Source organism: Podarcis melisellensis, assembly GCF_964234715.1.
Source record: "Podarcis melisellensis genome assembly, chromosome: 15".
Lineage (NCBI taxonomy): Eukaryota > Metazoa > Chordata > Lepidosauria > Squamata > Lacertidae > Podarcis > Podarcis melisellensis.
This window is the reverse complement of record NC_138532.1, coordinates 3,316,200-3,331,255: the sequence shown is the minus strand read 5'-3', so window position 1 is coordinate 3,331,255 and position 15,056 is coordinate 3,316,200. Positions and strand designations below refer to the sequence as shown.

At 44.4% G+C, this 15,056-nt stretch overlaps 1 protein-coding gene across 1 annotated transcript; it reads right to left on the bottom strand.

Annotated features, from left to right (window-relative positions):
- Positions 1-4,410: 4,410 nt before the first annotated feature.
- On the bottom strand, positions 4,411-14,973 carry NEFM (neurofilament medium chain). The gene is made up of 3 exons (XM_081890878.1): positions 13,791-14,973; positions 8,710-8,834; positions 4,411-6,619 (listed from the first exon to the last, which is right to left on the bottom strand). The coding sequence occupies exons 1-3, from the start codon at positions 14,862-14,864 to the stop codon at positions 4,978-4,980; spliced, it is 2,841 nt and encodes a 946-aa protein (XP_081747004.1). The 5' UTR covers positions 14,865-14,973; the 3' UTR covers positions 4,411-4,977.
- Between the last annotated feature and the right edge of the window lie 83 nt (positions 14,974-15,056).

The window sequence follows — 15,056 nt, the reverse complement described above, 5'->3', positions numbered from 1 at the left end:
ATGCTGGCCACATGACCCAGAAGCTGTACGCCGGCTCCCTCAGCCAATAAAGCGAGATGAGCGCCACAACCCCGAGTCAGCCACGACTGGACCTAATGGTCAGGGGTCCCTTTACCTTTACCTTTATAACCTTGGACTAAGTGGCCTTGCAGGAAAATGTTCGCAAAATGATAAATTCTGTTGAAACGAAGTGGCACTTTAGTGTAACAATTGACATCTTTTTCTGGTTGTGAAATGTGAGGGCTCTTTGGGTAGTCACGGCATGATGTCTTCATCTCCATCTCAGTGATGACTGGTGTCCATTGGGACTGATGGGACGGAAAGCAGGGAGCCCAACAGCAGGGAGCCTCAGAGACAATGACAGGCAGAGCCTGTCTCATTCTAGTTTTATCCCCATCCTCATCCCTGCTGAGTTCCACAAGGGCAACACTGAGACTGAGGAGGAGGAGGAAGATGACAGCAAGAGCCACCCCATAACTGGTTGTAAGTAAAAAGGCAGGCAGGCAGGAGTTGGCTGAGGGCAAATTGAGGTTGGTGGGGCAGTGCCCCACTAGCCCTAAAGGACCACCCTCCATTGCTAGATCTGATCTATATCTATGCATCTGCTCTAAATTCTCCCCCACAATTAAACAGAATCTGCACAGGCATTCTGAAGGATTAACAATCTTCTGAGGGTTTCTGAATCAATTATTCCCATCAGAAGTTTACACTGTGTTTAACACACACACACACACACACACACACACACACACAGAGAGAGAGAGAGAGAGAGAGAGAGAGAGAGAGAGAGAGAGAGAGAGAGAAGTATTAGTGCAGATTGGACAAAAGAGAAAATGCTCGCACTTCTCTGTATGATGTTATATGTCAGCAGATGAAACCTCATGGCAAAATGAAATATTCATCAGAATTAAACTCTCCTATTTATAAATATTTTGAAATGGCAACTCCACTGGGCATTTTAGATGCATAAATGTATTTGGGGGAAACACTCAAATTGGCTTGTTCTGCACATTCACACACACACTGCAGCTGTAGATAAAAAAGTACTAATGCTGAATCTACAAAAGGATGCTGGAGTTACAGCTTTGACCCATGGGTGGAAAGGGAGTGTCTTGCAGAAGAATATGCAAGACCTTGTTCCCTGGAATTCAATGACAGATCTTGATAACCAAGATCCAGCATAGCATAACAGCTAGATCAGGGATGGGTAACTTGTCCACCAGAAGTCTCCAGCTCCCATCATCCCTGACCACTGGGCATGCTGTCTGTGGCTGATGAGACTTGACATCCAGCTACATATTTGGAGACCACAGGCCTGGGTAGAGGACTTATACCATAGAGACCCTGGCAGTGGATGTAAATCCTGCCCAGCCACAAAGCCAACTGGGTAACTTGGGGCCCTTAGCAATTTAGTCCTTTGTGCTTGTATGCATGAGTGGGAGAGAAGGATAGACACACATGCACGCACACACATTCATGTTTACTTCTATGCATAGACCAAATACATGGCAGGGGAGGAGGACCATGCCTGAAGGAGCTTTGTTCACCAACCAGCCCCCCTGCCTTCCTTACCAGCTGTGTGTTAGGTGCTATGTGTACAGCTGTATGCACATAAACAGCTGTTACCAAAGTTGCACTGGACATACAGATGTATGGGGCAGGCAGGCAATATCAGGGGCAGGTCCAGTATGTACGGTCTCCTCCACAGGTATAGCCTTCCTGAGAGCAAGATCAAGAGTGAGTGCAAAAGAGTGTATTGAAGAAGTTGCACAATGAAATGACAGGTCTTTTTAATGGAGGTAGAAATGTAACCCAGAGAGTGGCTGTTTTTGCATTCACCTCTATGAAAGCTAGAGTTTGGGGCATTAAATTGCCTGCAGACAGATAGCAAATTGGGATGATGTGGTTTTACATTTATTTATTTCCTCTTTAAATTGAGATAACTGACTGCATAATAGTGTGGAGTTTGGTAGTTTCTTTTCCAGAACCATATACTTCATAAGGGGTATGTATCTTGTCTTCAGGTGCTCAGCAGCCTTTTCGATTCCAATGCATGGAAGCAGCACATAAATGTATGAGGATGGGGGGGGGGCACAACTTAGATCAGAATCTACTGAAAAAGATATGCAGTAGATCAGCAAGGATTTCTAGTAGTCAATAGTGTACAATTAATCTTTTTTTTTTTTTTAAAAAAAATCAAAATATTATGCTTATCTCTCAACTTCAGTATTAAAGGTAAAGGGACCCCTGACCATTAGGTCCAGTCGCGGACGACTCTGGGGTTGCAGCGCTCATCTCGTTTTATTGGCTGAAGGAGCCGGCGTACAGCTTCCGGGTCATGTGGCCAGCATGACTAAGCAGCTTCTGGCGAACCAGAGCAGCGCACGGAAATGCCGTTTACCTTCCCGCCGGAGTGGTACCTATTTATCTACTTGCACTTTGACATGCTTTCGAACTGCTAGGTTGGCAGGAACAGGGACCGAGCAATGGGAGCTCACCCCGTCATGGGGATTCGAACCACCGACCTTCTGATCAGCAAGCCCTAGGCTCTGTGGTTTAACCCACAGCGCCACCCGCGTCCCTCAGCTGTAAAATATCAATATTAATTGATTGACCAAGTTTGCTCAGCATGGGTGGTCTGTTTTCAAGTTTTGTATTAGATGTGATTTGTGTTTATGTTTGTGGATATCTGCAGGTTAATCAGTGAATGACTTATGGGCTGCTACCAGTAACTGGCTCCCTACTCTGAGGCATCGTTTTGCTTCTGATTGTGACCGATGGACATCAAGCAGTCCTGAAATTTGCCTACCTCTGTTCTAGAACCTCTTAAGCCTTGGGCTGCAGCTTTACTCCCAGTCTGTATGTTACAAACTCTGCTAACCCAGAAGAGTTACCTCTTGTTGAGAACTTTGCCCCAGGATGAGAACAGAAATCGTGTGCCGGCGGCACAATGGCAGCAAGAGGCCCCACTGGCGAAAGCACGCCTCTAGTTAAGAACAGCTTCAGGTTAAGAATGGACCTCCAGAACAAATTAAGTTTGTAACTAGAGGTACCACTGTATTCTGAGTAGAACTTAGTGGGCATGTTTGCTGAGAAGCAATTCCCACTGTCTTTGCTGTGGGTAAACATGCATAGGATTGTAACCTAATTGTACTGAGTGATGGAGAAAAACTCGGGCTGAAGCCCTAGAGCATGGGTAGGCAAACTCAGGCCTGGGGGCCGGATCCGGCCCAATCGCCTTCTAAATCTGGCCTGCGGATGGTCTGGGAATCAGTGTGTTTTTACATGAGTAGACTGTGTCCTTTTATTTAAAATCATCTCTGGATTATTTGTGGGGCTTGGGAATTTGTTCATATTTTTTTTTTCAAAATATTGTCCGGCCCCCCACAAGGTCTGAGGGACAGTGGACCGGCCCCCTGCTGAAAAAGTTTGCTTACTAGAGAACTGCTGCAAATAGGATGGAGAATTTTGAGAGGCCAGTTGCACACAGCTTCACCTTAGAATGATTTCCCTTTATGTAGAAAGTTTAAAACCACTGAAGTAGAATGAGCAGTTAACTTTTATACCATTGATGTCAAAATCGAGATCAGGAGCTGTCCAGGGCTGTAATTCTAAGCACATTTCCCTGGAAAGGAAAATCCAGAGCATACTCCCAGAAACAAGTTCTTAAGCTTATCTGGATGCCCCCTTAGCCTTCATGGACTCTTCTCACAGAAGGTAAAACAAGGAAACTCATTACTGATTCATAGTGCTTAGGAATTGTGTTCAAAGCTTGCATTATGTTGTCTATATTTCATTGTTGACTTTGTTCCATTCCTTCTGAATTGCAGATTCTGAGCTGGCTCACTCAAGTGTGCCCAATGGGAACTCATGTGATAATTGGACTGAGTGTGGCCTTGCAGGCCTAACACCAGAGGTCACCATGACATGGTTGTATGAAACTCAATACTTTCTGGAATCAAAGGGTCAGAAGTGGAAGTTGGAAAACAGCACAGGAATTGTTACCTTATCCTGTGTCACACTGTACTAGGTGACCAATGCAGAATAAAGTCATTTACTTGATCTCCTATCAACTTGCACTGTTTGCAGCTGCAACAAAGGCAATCCAAATGAGGATCTTGAACCAAATGCCTGTGGTTTGTAAAGCTGACTCATTAGTTTGAGCATGCAAGGTTTAATGTAATTTTGATTGCATTTTAAATAGAGTGCATATTTATCCTGGTTTATGACTGTGCTAGAAGGCATTTTACTATATTTGCAATAGCCTATGGCTACAAGCAATAATGTTTATTAGATTTTAATGCAGCCCAGCATATACCTTCTATCAGAAGCATGTTCCTAGTTTGCTGCAAAGACTGAATAATTTATAAAACTGTGGAGCTATATGAGAAATCCAGGCAAAGCCAGGCACATTTCCAATATGACCTTTATTGAGCACAAATTGCTGTGACTGCTTACATCAAACAACAAAAGGTTGCATACTGTGCATGTCAAGGCAGGTTCTCCCATGAACAAAAGTCCATCTTAATTGCACCAGTGAGGTAAACATAATGATTAAATAGCTTAAGGCTAGGAGAGTTCTGGGTATGATTAATATTATTATTACTCATTCATTCGTTTGTTATTGTTTGTTTGTATTTGGCTCAGTTGATTCTTTGCATAATACATCTTAAGACGTTCCTCAGAAGCGTCCCATCAGCAGCTTAGGAAATTCAGCAACTTCCTCTGTAAGAATAACAGCTCATGCATTTTTTAAAAAATTCTCTAATTTCTGCAGAGGGAGCACATTGGGCTTGCATGCATTCCCCCTGACATCCCTGGGTATTGCACAAAAATAAAATCAGAAATGAAAAAGTGGATCTGGAGACTCCACGAGAGAACCCGTTCTGCTTCGAAGCCGTCACTTACATGCATTTTGCAGCTGTCATATGGCTTAACCTTTTGCACCGACCCAAGAAGAGGGAGAAAATGATTATTTTAGTCACTCTCCTTAACTTCTTTCAATACAGCATGTGAAGAAGTGACCTTCTCTACCTTCTTAGTGGACACCAACTTCTCTGCAACCGTCCCCTCATGCTCTTCTGTCTTCTTGGTGACAGTCACAGACTTTGTGATGTATGTGGTCGTCCCGTCATCCCCTTCACTAGTGAATTTCTCAACTTTTTTGGTTACCATGACTTTCTCTTCACTCTTCCCTTTCTTCTCCTCTTCCTCAGAGGGGCTTATGTCTAGGCCATTGGTCACCACCCCTTTGTCTTCCTCCTCTACTTGTTTTGCCTTGGAGTCTTCTTTTTCTTCACTCTTCTCGTCAACCTCTCCATTCACTGCTATGTCTTCTTTGGTGGACTCTTTTGATGCTTTCTCACTTGTTTCTGTCTTCTCTTCTTTGGAATCCTCCTCTGTACCAACTTTTGCTGCCTTAGTGACTGAGATGGTCTCTTCCACTTCCTTCACAGGGGACCCTGTTTTTTCTGGAGATGAAGCTTTTTCTGGAGTCCCAGCTTTTTCTGGAGTCCCTGCTTTTTCTGGAGTCCCAGCTTTTTCTGGAGTCCCTGCTTTTTCTGGAGTCCCAGCTTTCTCCGGAGTCCCTGCTTTTTCTGGAGATGCTGCTTTCTCCGGAGTCCCTGCTTTTTCTGGAGATGCTGCTTTCTCCGGAGTCCCTGCTTTTTCTGGAGATGCTGCTTTCTCTGGAGTCCCTGCTTTTTCTGGAGATGCTGCTTTCTCCGGAGTCCCTGCTTTCTCTGGAGTTGCTGGTTTTTCAGGAGACCCTTTCTCTGGAGTCCCTGCTTTCTCTGGAGTTGCTGGTTTTTCAGGAGACCCTTTCTCGGGTGTCCCAGCTTTCTCTGGAGATGCTTTCTCTGGTGTCCCTGCTTTCTCAGGAGAACCTGCCTTTGCTGGGGAGGTGGACTTCTCCTCTTCTTCACCTTCCTGCTCCTCCTCCTTTTGCTCTTCACTTTCAGCTTCTTTATCATCCTCTGCTTCTTCTGCTGCAGGAGATTTAGGAGGAGATGCTTTGGTCTTTTCTACTTTCTCTGGTGCAATGGTTTCTTCCACCTCTTCACCTTCTTCCTCTGCTTCTTTTTCTTCCTTGCTTTCAGCTCCAGCTTCTCCCTCCCCTGCTTCCTCCTCCTCCTCTGCTTCTTCCTCACCCTCTTCCTTTTCACTCTTTTCTTCTTCTTTTTCAGAGCCTCCTTCTTCTGCCTCATCAGACTTTGCACCTTCATCTTCCTCACCGCCCTCCTCCTCACCCTCCTCTTCTCCTTCTCCTTCCTCAGCTTCTGGAGCTGCTGCTTCAACTCTGGCCTCTTCCTTGGCTATAATTTCTTCCTCTACAGCTTCCTCCTCCTCTTCCTGTTCTTCCGGTGCTGTTCCAGCAGCCAGTTCTTCAGCCATAGCTGCAAGGGCCTCATCCAGTTCAGACTTCTCATCCTCAACTTTTGTCTCTTCAATAATTTCTTCTACAAATTTGTGCTGGACCTTTAGCTTTGGAGGTTCAACTTTGGATTTTTGGATTTTGGAAGATGATATTGTTACTGAAGGTTGCCTATGTGTAAATGTTGGACCAGTGATGCTTCCAGAGAAGGCACTGAATCTTGTTTCTTCACCCTCAAGAAGTTTCCTAGGGAAAGAAGAGGGAGGAATTAACATCCATCTCTAACATTTCAAGATGAATTTTTGAATGAACAAGCACCTCTGTAAGTAGCTATGATAGATTTAAAAAGCTATTTTGAGTAACTGGAAATTGCTTCTAGCTTGTTAAACTATCAAATAGCATCCCACACCCTGCAAACCTGTCAACCCATCTTCTCCTTCTGAACTAAATTGCTGATATAAATGGAAAAGGTACCAACACAAAACCCAGATAAGTGATGGGGAACCTGTGGTCATCAAATGGTATTGAACTACAGCTTCCATCATCCTTGGCCATTGGCTATGCTTACTGGAGCTTATGGGAGTTGTAGTTCAGAAACATCTGGAGAGTCAAAGGTTCCCCAACCCTGACCTAGAGGAATGGGGAGAAAATACATTGTGTTTGGGGGAAGTTGCAGACTTTCATTTAGGAGAAAATGGCCCTTTCATATTGGACCTTCTTTAGGGGCCTATCAATGCTTCTGTAACATCATCAACTGCCACACGAATACTCTCTCTCCTCTCAGACCAATCGCCTGCCTAGCAACTAAGGGACAAGAGTAGCAAATTTGGAAGGAAAGCATCAATGTGAACAATGATCAGCTAAGCTTCTTCATACACATTCCATCATTAGATGGACATTTTTCTAGCTATGCATAACTTGTAGAGCATCGTCCACAAATAGTGCTCTCTTTCTAAAATTCTACGATTGCCTACTGAGGGATAAATATTTGTGCTGCTTTTTAAAGGGCCATTGCATATAAGATTACAAATTCTCTATATTTACTTCAAAGGGTTGTTCACATACATGGGACATGATAATGCCAAATTTAAGCTCCATTAATTTCAATGAGAGAAATTTAACCATGGGCTTAACTTTCATATTTCATTGATTTCAGTGAGTGAGTGCTTAAAGTTTATCTTATATATCTATATTTCAGTATATAACCTAAGGACGAATTAATACTGCCTTTAGATAGCTGCTTTCTGTCCTGTGGACAACTAGCGCGCGCATGCGCATGCGCGCGCACACACACACATGTTCCTGGACAGTGAAACAAAGGAAAAACAACAACAGAAAAAATTCAAGTGATTGTTTAAATCTCAGGACTAATATTTACTTTGTTTGAACGTATTGCCCCCCCCCCAGCATTATCTAAATCCAGGACTGCACATAGCAATAAAATATTTGTAAGAGATATGGGCAACTATAGAAGAACTATACTCCGTCAATCTAAATTGTGTTGTTTCAATATTTAGCATTTTTGCATATCAATATTAAATCTGAAGTGTCCTCTGGGGAAGGAACATAGCTCAGTGGTAGAACATCCACCTTGTATGCAGAAGGTCCCAGGTTCAATCTCCAGGTAGGTCTGGGAGAGGACCCTGCCTGGAACCCTGGAGAGCCTCTGCCAGTCAGTGCAGACAATACTGAGTTAGATGGTCTGATGGTTTGACAGCTTTCTATATCCCTATGAACACAGCAGACAATGCTGCTTCCAAAACTATGCAGTGTTCTGGATGAGGAGTACTATTGTGGCTGTGATGCAGCTAGCCAGTCACATTCTTGCTTGTATTATTGACTGTCAATTTTAAGGGGGGAAATGCTGAAGAAGAAAAGGATAAAGGACCCCTCACCTACATGGCAGCACCCCAGTTATGGAATATTCTCCCCGAAAAGGTGTGTCCAGCACCCATGCCATAGTCTTATCGGCACCAAGTGAAGACCAGGGGTTTTTTGTTTGTTTTGGCATTAAGTGGTTTGTTTATTTATCACCACCATTACTAACCATAATAATCACCATCAATTCCCCTATCAATTTGTCCACTGATCTTTGGTATGTTACCCTGCTAACGTCTTTTCTGCTGAAACTCTACAGCACAAAGCAGAACGTTATTGCCCAGGTTTCAAATTGTGCTAAGAATCTGGCAAAATGCCTTGCTTATTTGTCAACAATGCCTTGTGGGATTCAAAGATTAGCCCTGTGGGATTTTGTTGTTGCTGCTGCTGCTACTGGAACTAAAAACATCTGCAGTGCAATTCCTAAATCAGCCACGTCGGCATTCTGTTCACTATACCTGTATGCGGCAATTTCAATATCAAGAGCCATCTTGACATTGAGGAGATCCTGGTATTCCCTCAAATGACGAGCCATCTCCCATTTTGTGCCTCTCAATTCATTTTCCAGTTGTTGAATCGTATCCTGCAACCAAGACACAGGCAGTTATTTAGGATAGTTACAAGCAAAATGTAAATAGGAGTGCAGTGGTGAATAAAGCACTTTATTTATTTATTAAACTATATATCTACTGCTATTCAGAAAGAAATATTAGAGCAGTTCACAATAAGAATACATAAAGCCATACAGTGTGTGTGTTTGTGTTTGTGTGTGTGTGTGTGTGAGAGAGAGAGAGAGAGAGAGAGAGAAACTGTTACAGAAGAGTATTTTCTTAATTACCAGCATATACCTGACAGCATACAAAAGTTTTCAATATTTATGAGGAGGACATGGATGGAAGAGTGATTGAACTGTGAGAGATGCTTGTGAAGCTTGAATTGTGCTCCTCAACTCCTGAAGAAGTGGCCTAGGTTGTGATGGTCTCTATCTCCTCAACTTGACCAGCCAATACTAGATGAGATCCAATGACCTAAAGATCTCTTTTCTTACAGCAATAAAAAGCTCATAGGTTGTGAGCCCCCAGAAAACTAAGTTCCAGAGACCACTGGTCTGGGAAGATTGGTAGTAAATTGCTATTCTTGTGTGAAATACTGAGAGGAACTTTATGGGATTACTGAAAAGTTGATGAAAATTCTCCCCTTCAATCTCCATATCAACCATTCCTATAGACTAAAGTAATCAAAACTAGAAATATCTATGCTGTGAGAAATTCTGTTTTGGATTAACTTCTAAGAGAGAAATCTGGAGCAAAGTCCTGAAGGACACCAGTAGCCTATTCTTGCTTACAATCTGAAAACCAGAAGCACATTCTACACAACATCAATATTTCAGTTTGCTATTGTTATAATTTATTTAAGATTGCCTCTTAAAATTACTAGGTAAAAATTGGAACCTGGTTAAGACAATATACTTAAATGTAAGTCAGTTTTGGAAATTGGACTTCATCAGTTTGTATTTCTCTATTTTGCTTCACCAAGCTGTGAATCACACTGACCTATGAGAAGAAAAAATTAATTTCCCAAATAGCTGTAGTTCCCACAAAAAACATGCAATCCTTGTGCTTCAAAATGCAACTTCTGTATTATGGAAATTAGCTCCAAAGTCAGTGGAAGGAACACTGCAGCCTAGCAGCCTACTCTAGTGTCCTTTACTATCCACACCTCTGTTAAACAGAACAATATAATTATTTTAAAGTTTGGGTAAAATTGTGTATTTGTTAAAGCTGTGTAGAAATGGCAACTTGAAATTCTTCACTTTATTTGTGGGATGAGAAATGGTGAGGGCAGGCAGTTCTCTCAATTTCTCCAGAGGAAGAAGAAAAGATCACAACAATTTATTAGGGTTGGGGCTCACCATTAGGACAGTTTATTTATTAATTTTCAGGGCAGTATATAAGTAAATTAAAGGATGGTGTTCAAGTGGAGAAAATTATGTAAAGTGATCTTTTTCTAGTGGAGAAATGAGAAAAAGTAAACTCTCAAAAGTTTTCTCAATAAAAAAATAATTTGAGAAATTTGGGCTCAGCTCCAATATTTGAGGCCAGCAGCAAAATATAGTAATTTACTTGAGTCTAACTATGCAATTGATTTAAAAGCCCAGAGTCTAAATCCATTGAGTTAACTAGATCTGCAGCAATCTGATGCCAAAATGCTTATGTGGGTCGATTGCTCTAGATACTACTCTACTTAGAAAGCAATATCTATAGGAAAATTGATGGGAAATGTTGCCAGTATTTGTCTCTTAAGACTAAAATTGCACATCACTAGTTCACTTCTAAGCCTATTGACTTTAGCAAGCAGTAAGGTTGCTTATGTGAGAGACTGTTCTATTCCCCTTGTGGTGGAAGTTCCTGCAGCCCTCCTACAAAGTCACTTCTAGGGGTCTGAAGCAGTTTTTCAGGGTGTGCCCTCAGGGGCTGCAGCTGGAGAGGGGAGAACCGCATGCAACCCCCTCCCTTGCATGGGTGGAGAAGGGCTCCTTTGACTCAGACATGGCTGGCAATGGCTGTTTCCATCCAAACAATTACATTAGAATGAAATCTCATGGAGTTCAGTGCAGTTTTGTCGCACCGGAAGCATTATTTTTTATGGATGAGGGATGTGCAGCCTAAGGTCGTATTTTCTACAACATTGTTCATAGCAATAAGTATTTGGTGGATAAATTGTTAAATATCTAGAAACAAAACCACTCTGTTGTCTTGGGATAATAGCCAATGTTGGTTTCAAGTTTGCGCTGCAAGATACATTTTTGCTATGTTATTTACATATCTGAATCCTATACTGGACAAAAAGCACATTGCAATCAAATGGATAAGTCACCAGAGCTTTTGCTATATGTGGGGCATCAGAAATAGGCTGAGATAGAAGGCAGTACAAGCTCGCTTTCATATCTGGACTTTGATCACATTATGCAATTCTGCATTGCCTCATTTTGCACCATAAAAATAAGGTCTACTTAGTCTGTTTATTGATTTGCTTTTTCCCTAACTAATATTTATTTTAGAGGGATTCAAGTATTTTTCAGATGCTCTGTCCAACGTCATTCTGCAGTGCGCAAGTTCCTTTATCAGTGGAAATCTTTGAGGGCTGCCTCTTGCCCTGGAAGGGTGGTTTTATGACTTCCCTGGTGCCATCAAGTTCTGCATTGCAGAAGTTTGGGGTGCACTTGGCAGAGAGATCCATCTCAGATTGCTTTTTGTTGCTTGCTCATCTTATTTTTATCCATAGTCACCTCCTTGGCAGTTAATTCAATGCAAGTACTGGTCCTCACTGCAATCATGTTAGCCAAAGCCACTTTAAGCATTGTGATTTGCCCAGTTGGGGGTAATGGAATTGTGTTCACATATAGTCTATAGAGTATAGAATTCAAGCTCAGAATCCATCTTCCTATCCCAAAGCAGGCACTCTGGGATTTGCCTTTTGCACTGATCAGCTCTATCAGAAAATCTGCTCAGCACTTTTAGCTTCTGCATTGCTGAAGTTCAGCAGACACTGATGCAGAATGGTGGCTGCAGTGGGGCTTGCATTTTGCAGCAAATATAACCTTTAATTATTGGCATACAAAACACAGCGCCCCACTGCTGTGTGAGCCTTCTCTAAATTTTATGATGAATCATTCTGCAAAAGTCCATCTGGATTCCCACAGATTCCCCATGCTATGAGAAAAGGTTCCTTGTCAAATAATGATTATTAATAAAAATAAATACCAATAAAATATTGTTTCAAATTCATTGAGTTTTTGTTGCAGAAATTATGTGAGCCTAGTTTGATTTTACACAATGCTGTTGATCAGAATTCCTATTCTTTATTGAATTTCTTCATACACACTTTATTGTGAGTTGCATTTTATTTAAATTTTCAGAAATGCTAATACTGTAATAATAACAGCCAGCAGTTCTTGATAGCAATTTTCCCCAGGACGTTGTTGCTGCTTTTAGTCAGTTACTATGCTTTGGAACATTAAATTATATCCAGTACCACTGGATCAGAAAGAACTACTGTAAAGGTCATGCTTTGCAGCTCAGGTTGTCATCGAAGGATCAATTTTTAAACTGCATTGCCACAACGCATTCATTTTTTATTGGTACTACTAACAACTTTGGGAAGCAGCATATGCATATTTTTTTCACTTCTTCCTGTGGTAGTTCTGCAGTGCATCAGTTATGGGATGTTCTGCATCAGGGATGCTTATGATTGGTGAATGGAGTTCCAGAGCTATCACAAGAACTTCCAAAGTGACACTTCTTTCAGGCTAAGTTTAGCATCCTTCATTCCAAAGTCAGTCTTGCCTTAGGGCACAATACTTTCTACACTCCTAGAAAATGCTTTATTTTATTTTTTACCAGAGAGCTGTTTGGAAGTGGATGATTCCATCCTGCATGGAAGCAAGTGGGACCCCTCCTTTCTCATTTGGGGAGCTGCATTTTGTATGGGACTAGCCAGGCAGAATCTTTCCCATCTCTGCTCTGCCATTTAGAGGAGTGGAGCTTAGAGCAAGTTGTGGGATGGCTCCCCCCACCCATCCCTTCCTCTTCCTGGAGTTGCACTTTGCTGGCAAGAAAAAAAAAACTTATTATCCACTTTAAAAAAAAAACCAAAATAAATATTTCCATTATGTATTTTGTAGCATCATTTCCCCATTCCAACTAACACACATTCGCCAATGCAATCAAGGTATCCCTTAGGGCTGAAGTACATAGGAAGCTGCCTTATGCTGATTCATCTTGCTTAGCACTGTCTCACTGACTAGGGGTGACACTTGAAACAAGGGGACATTCCCACCCTGGAGATTAAACACGAGGCAAAGGTGAAGCTTTGTCCCTGAGCTATGGCCCTCCCCCTTTGGTAAAAGACAAGAAGCTGAAGAACATTTCCTGGCCCTTCCATTCATTTTGCATAGAGTCAGTTGGGATCCCACCATGGGGGTATTTTGCCCCCCTAACATGAAGCTTGCCCCCTAAGGTAAATCCTGGCTACGTCCATGGATCACCTACTCTCTGAAATGTGCTTCATTTTGAGGGTGTGCTGTGGCTCAAATGTTAAAAGACTCCCCTTTTCACGTTCAATGGCACGTATTGGGGCACAGAAGGGTCAAATCACATTTCATATTTCTGAAAGAGTAATGAGTATTTTTTTTCACATTAAGGTGCCGATCATGAATGCCTTTCCCGAAGTTATCGATTCCAATGGAGTTAGGTTTTGAGCAAGTCTTATTTTGAAGCTCAGTTTTTGATTCAGTTGGAATTTCCTTGGAAAGTGCCCTTCCTTCAAGTAACTGCAGGGCTCCTGCAGCTGGGAGGGGCGGGGTAGAACTACTTACGGGCGGGGGGCTTGCCCCGCCCCTTGAGACGCACCGTCTCCTGTCCGCCCCCATTGCATTTTGCATGGAAACAAATGTAGGCAGCCGCAGATGGCAGGTGGAGAGCATCACTGCCCCCTCCCCAAGCCACGCCCACCACCAGAGCCCCCTCCCCGCGCCTACCTGGTAGGTGGAGAGATCGTGGTTATGGCGCTCCTCGATGTCGGTGAGTTGGCGCTCCAGGGACTCCTTGGTGCCGCGGACGGATTCGAGCTCGATGCTCTTAGCCTGGAGCTGCCGTCGGTACTCGGAGATCTCCTCCTTGGCCGAGCGGATGGCTTCCTTGTTCTGCTCGGCGGCCTCGGTGAGCTTGGCGTAGCGGCACTTGAACCACTCCTCGGCCTGGACCATGTTCTGGTCGGAGTGGCACTCGAGCTGGGAGCGGATCTCCTTCAGGGCGGACGACAGGTCTGTCTTCAGGTAGTCCTTGCGCTCGACGGTGACGTGCGAGGCCTGGATCTGGGCTAGGAGGTCGGCCACCTCCTCCTCGTGGTTGCCGCGGAGGAAAGCCACCTCGTCCTGCAAGGACTGCACCTTCTTGTCCAGCTCGACCTTGACCATGGACGACTCCTCGATGTCCTTGCGCAGCGCGCGGATGATGGCCTCGGTGTCGTCCCGGAGGCGCGCCTCGTCCTCGAAGCGCTCCTTGAGGCGCTGGATGTCCTCCTCCAGGTGCTCCGAGTCGAGCTGCAGCGCCGCCTTCTCGTGGTTGACTTGCTCGAGGGCGCAGCGCAGCTCCCGCAGCTCCTGCTCGAAGGCGTCGCCCAGCTGAGAGCGGCCCGCCTGCTTCTGCCGCAGCGCCGCGATCTCGTTCTCCAGCTCCTTGTTCTGCTGCTCCAGCGAGTGCACTTTCTCGATGTAGCCGGCGAAGCGGTCGTTGAGGCCCTGCAGCTGCTCCTTCTCGTTGGAGCGGCTCAGCTTCAGCTCGCCGCTGCCTCCGCCGCCGCCGCCGTTGAAGAGCGACGACTGGCTCAGCTCCAGGCTCTCGGAAGAGCTCAGCACCGTCGAGCCGTAGGAAGCCCGCGCCGCGCCCAGGTTGCGCTTGTAGGACGAAGAGACGGTGCTGGGGGAGCTCCGCGACCACGACTGGGACCTGAAGCCGCTGGAAGGCGACATGCTGGCCCGGCTGAAGGTGGTCCGGCTGTCGGCCACCCGCCGGTAAGACGGGTTGCTTAGAGGCTCCAGCGTGTAGCTCATCTTGGAAGACTTGGTGAGAGGCGCTCGGCGCTGAGTTCAGGGCAGCGGGGACTCGGCAGAAGGCAGCGCCTTATATACCGGAGACGCACGTTGCCTCAGAAGGGGACATGCCGGCCGGTATGAGGTAGCGAGGAGAGGCGGGGCCAAGGGACGGAAGCCCCGCCCCTTGAGAGTAAGCCACACCCTTTCCTT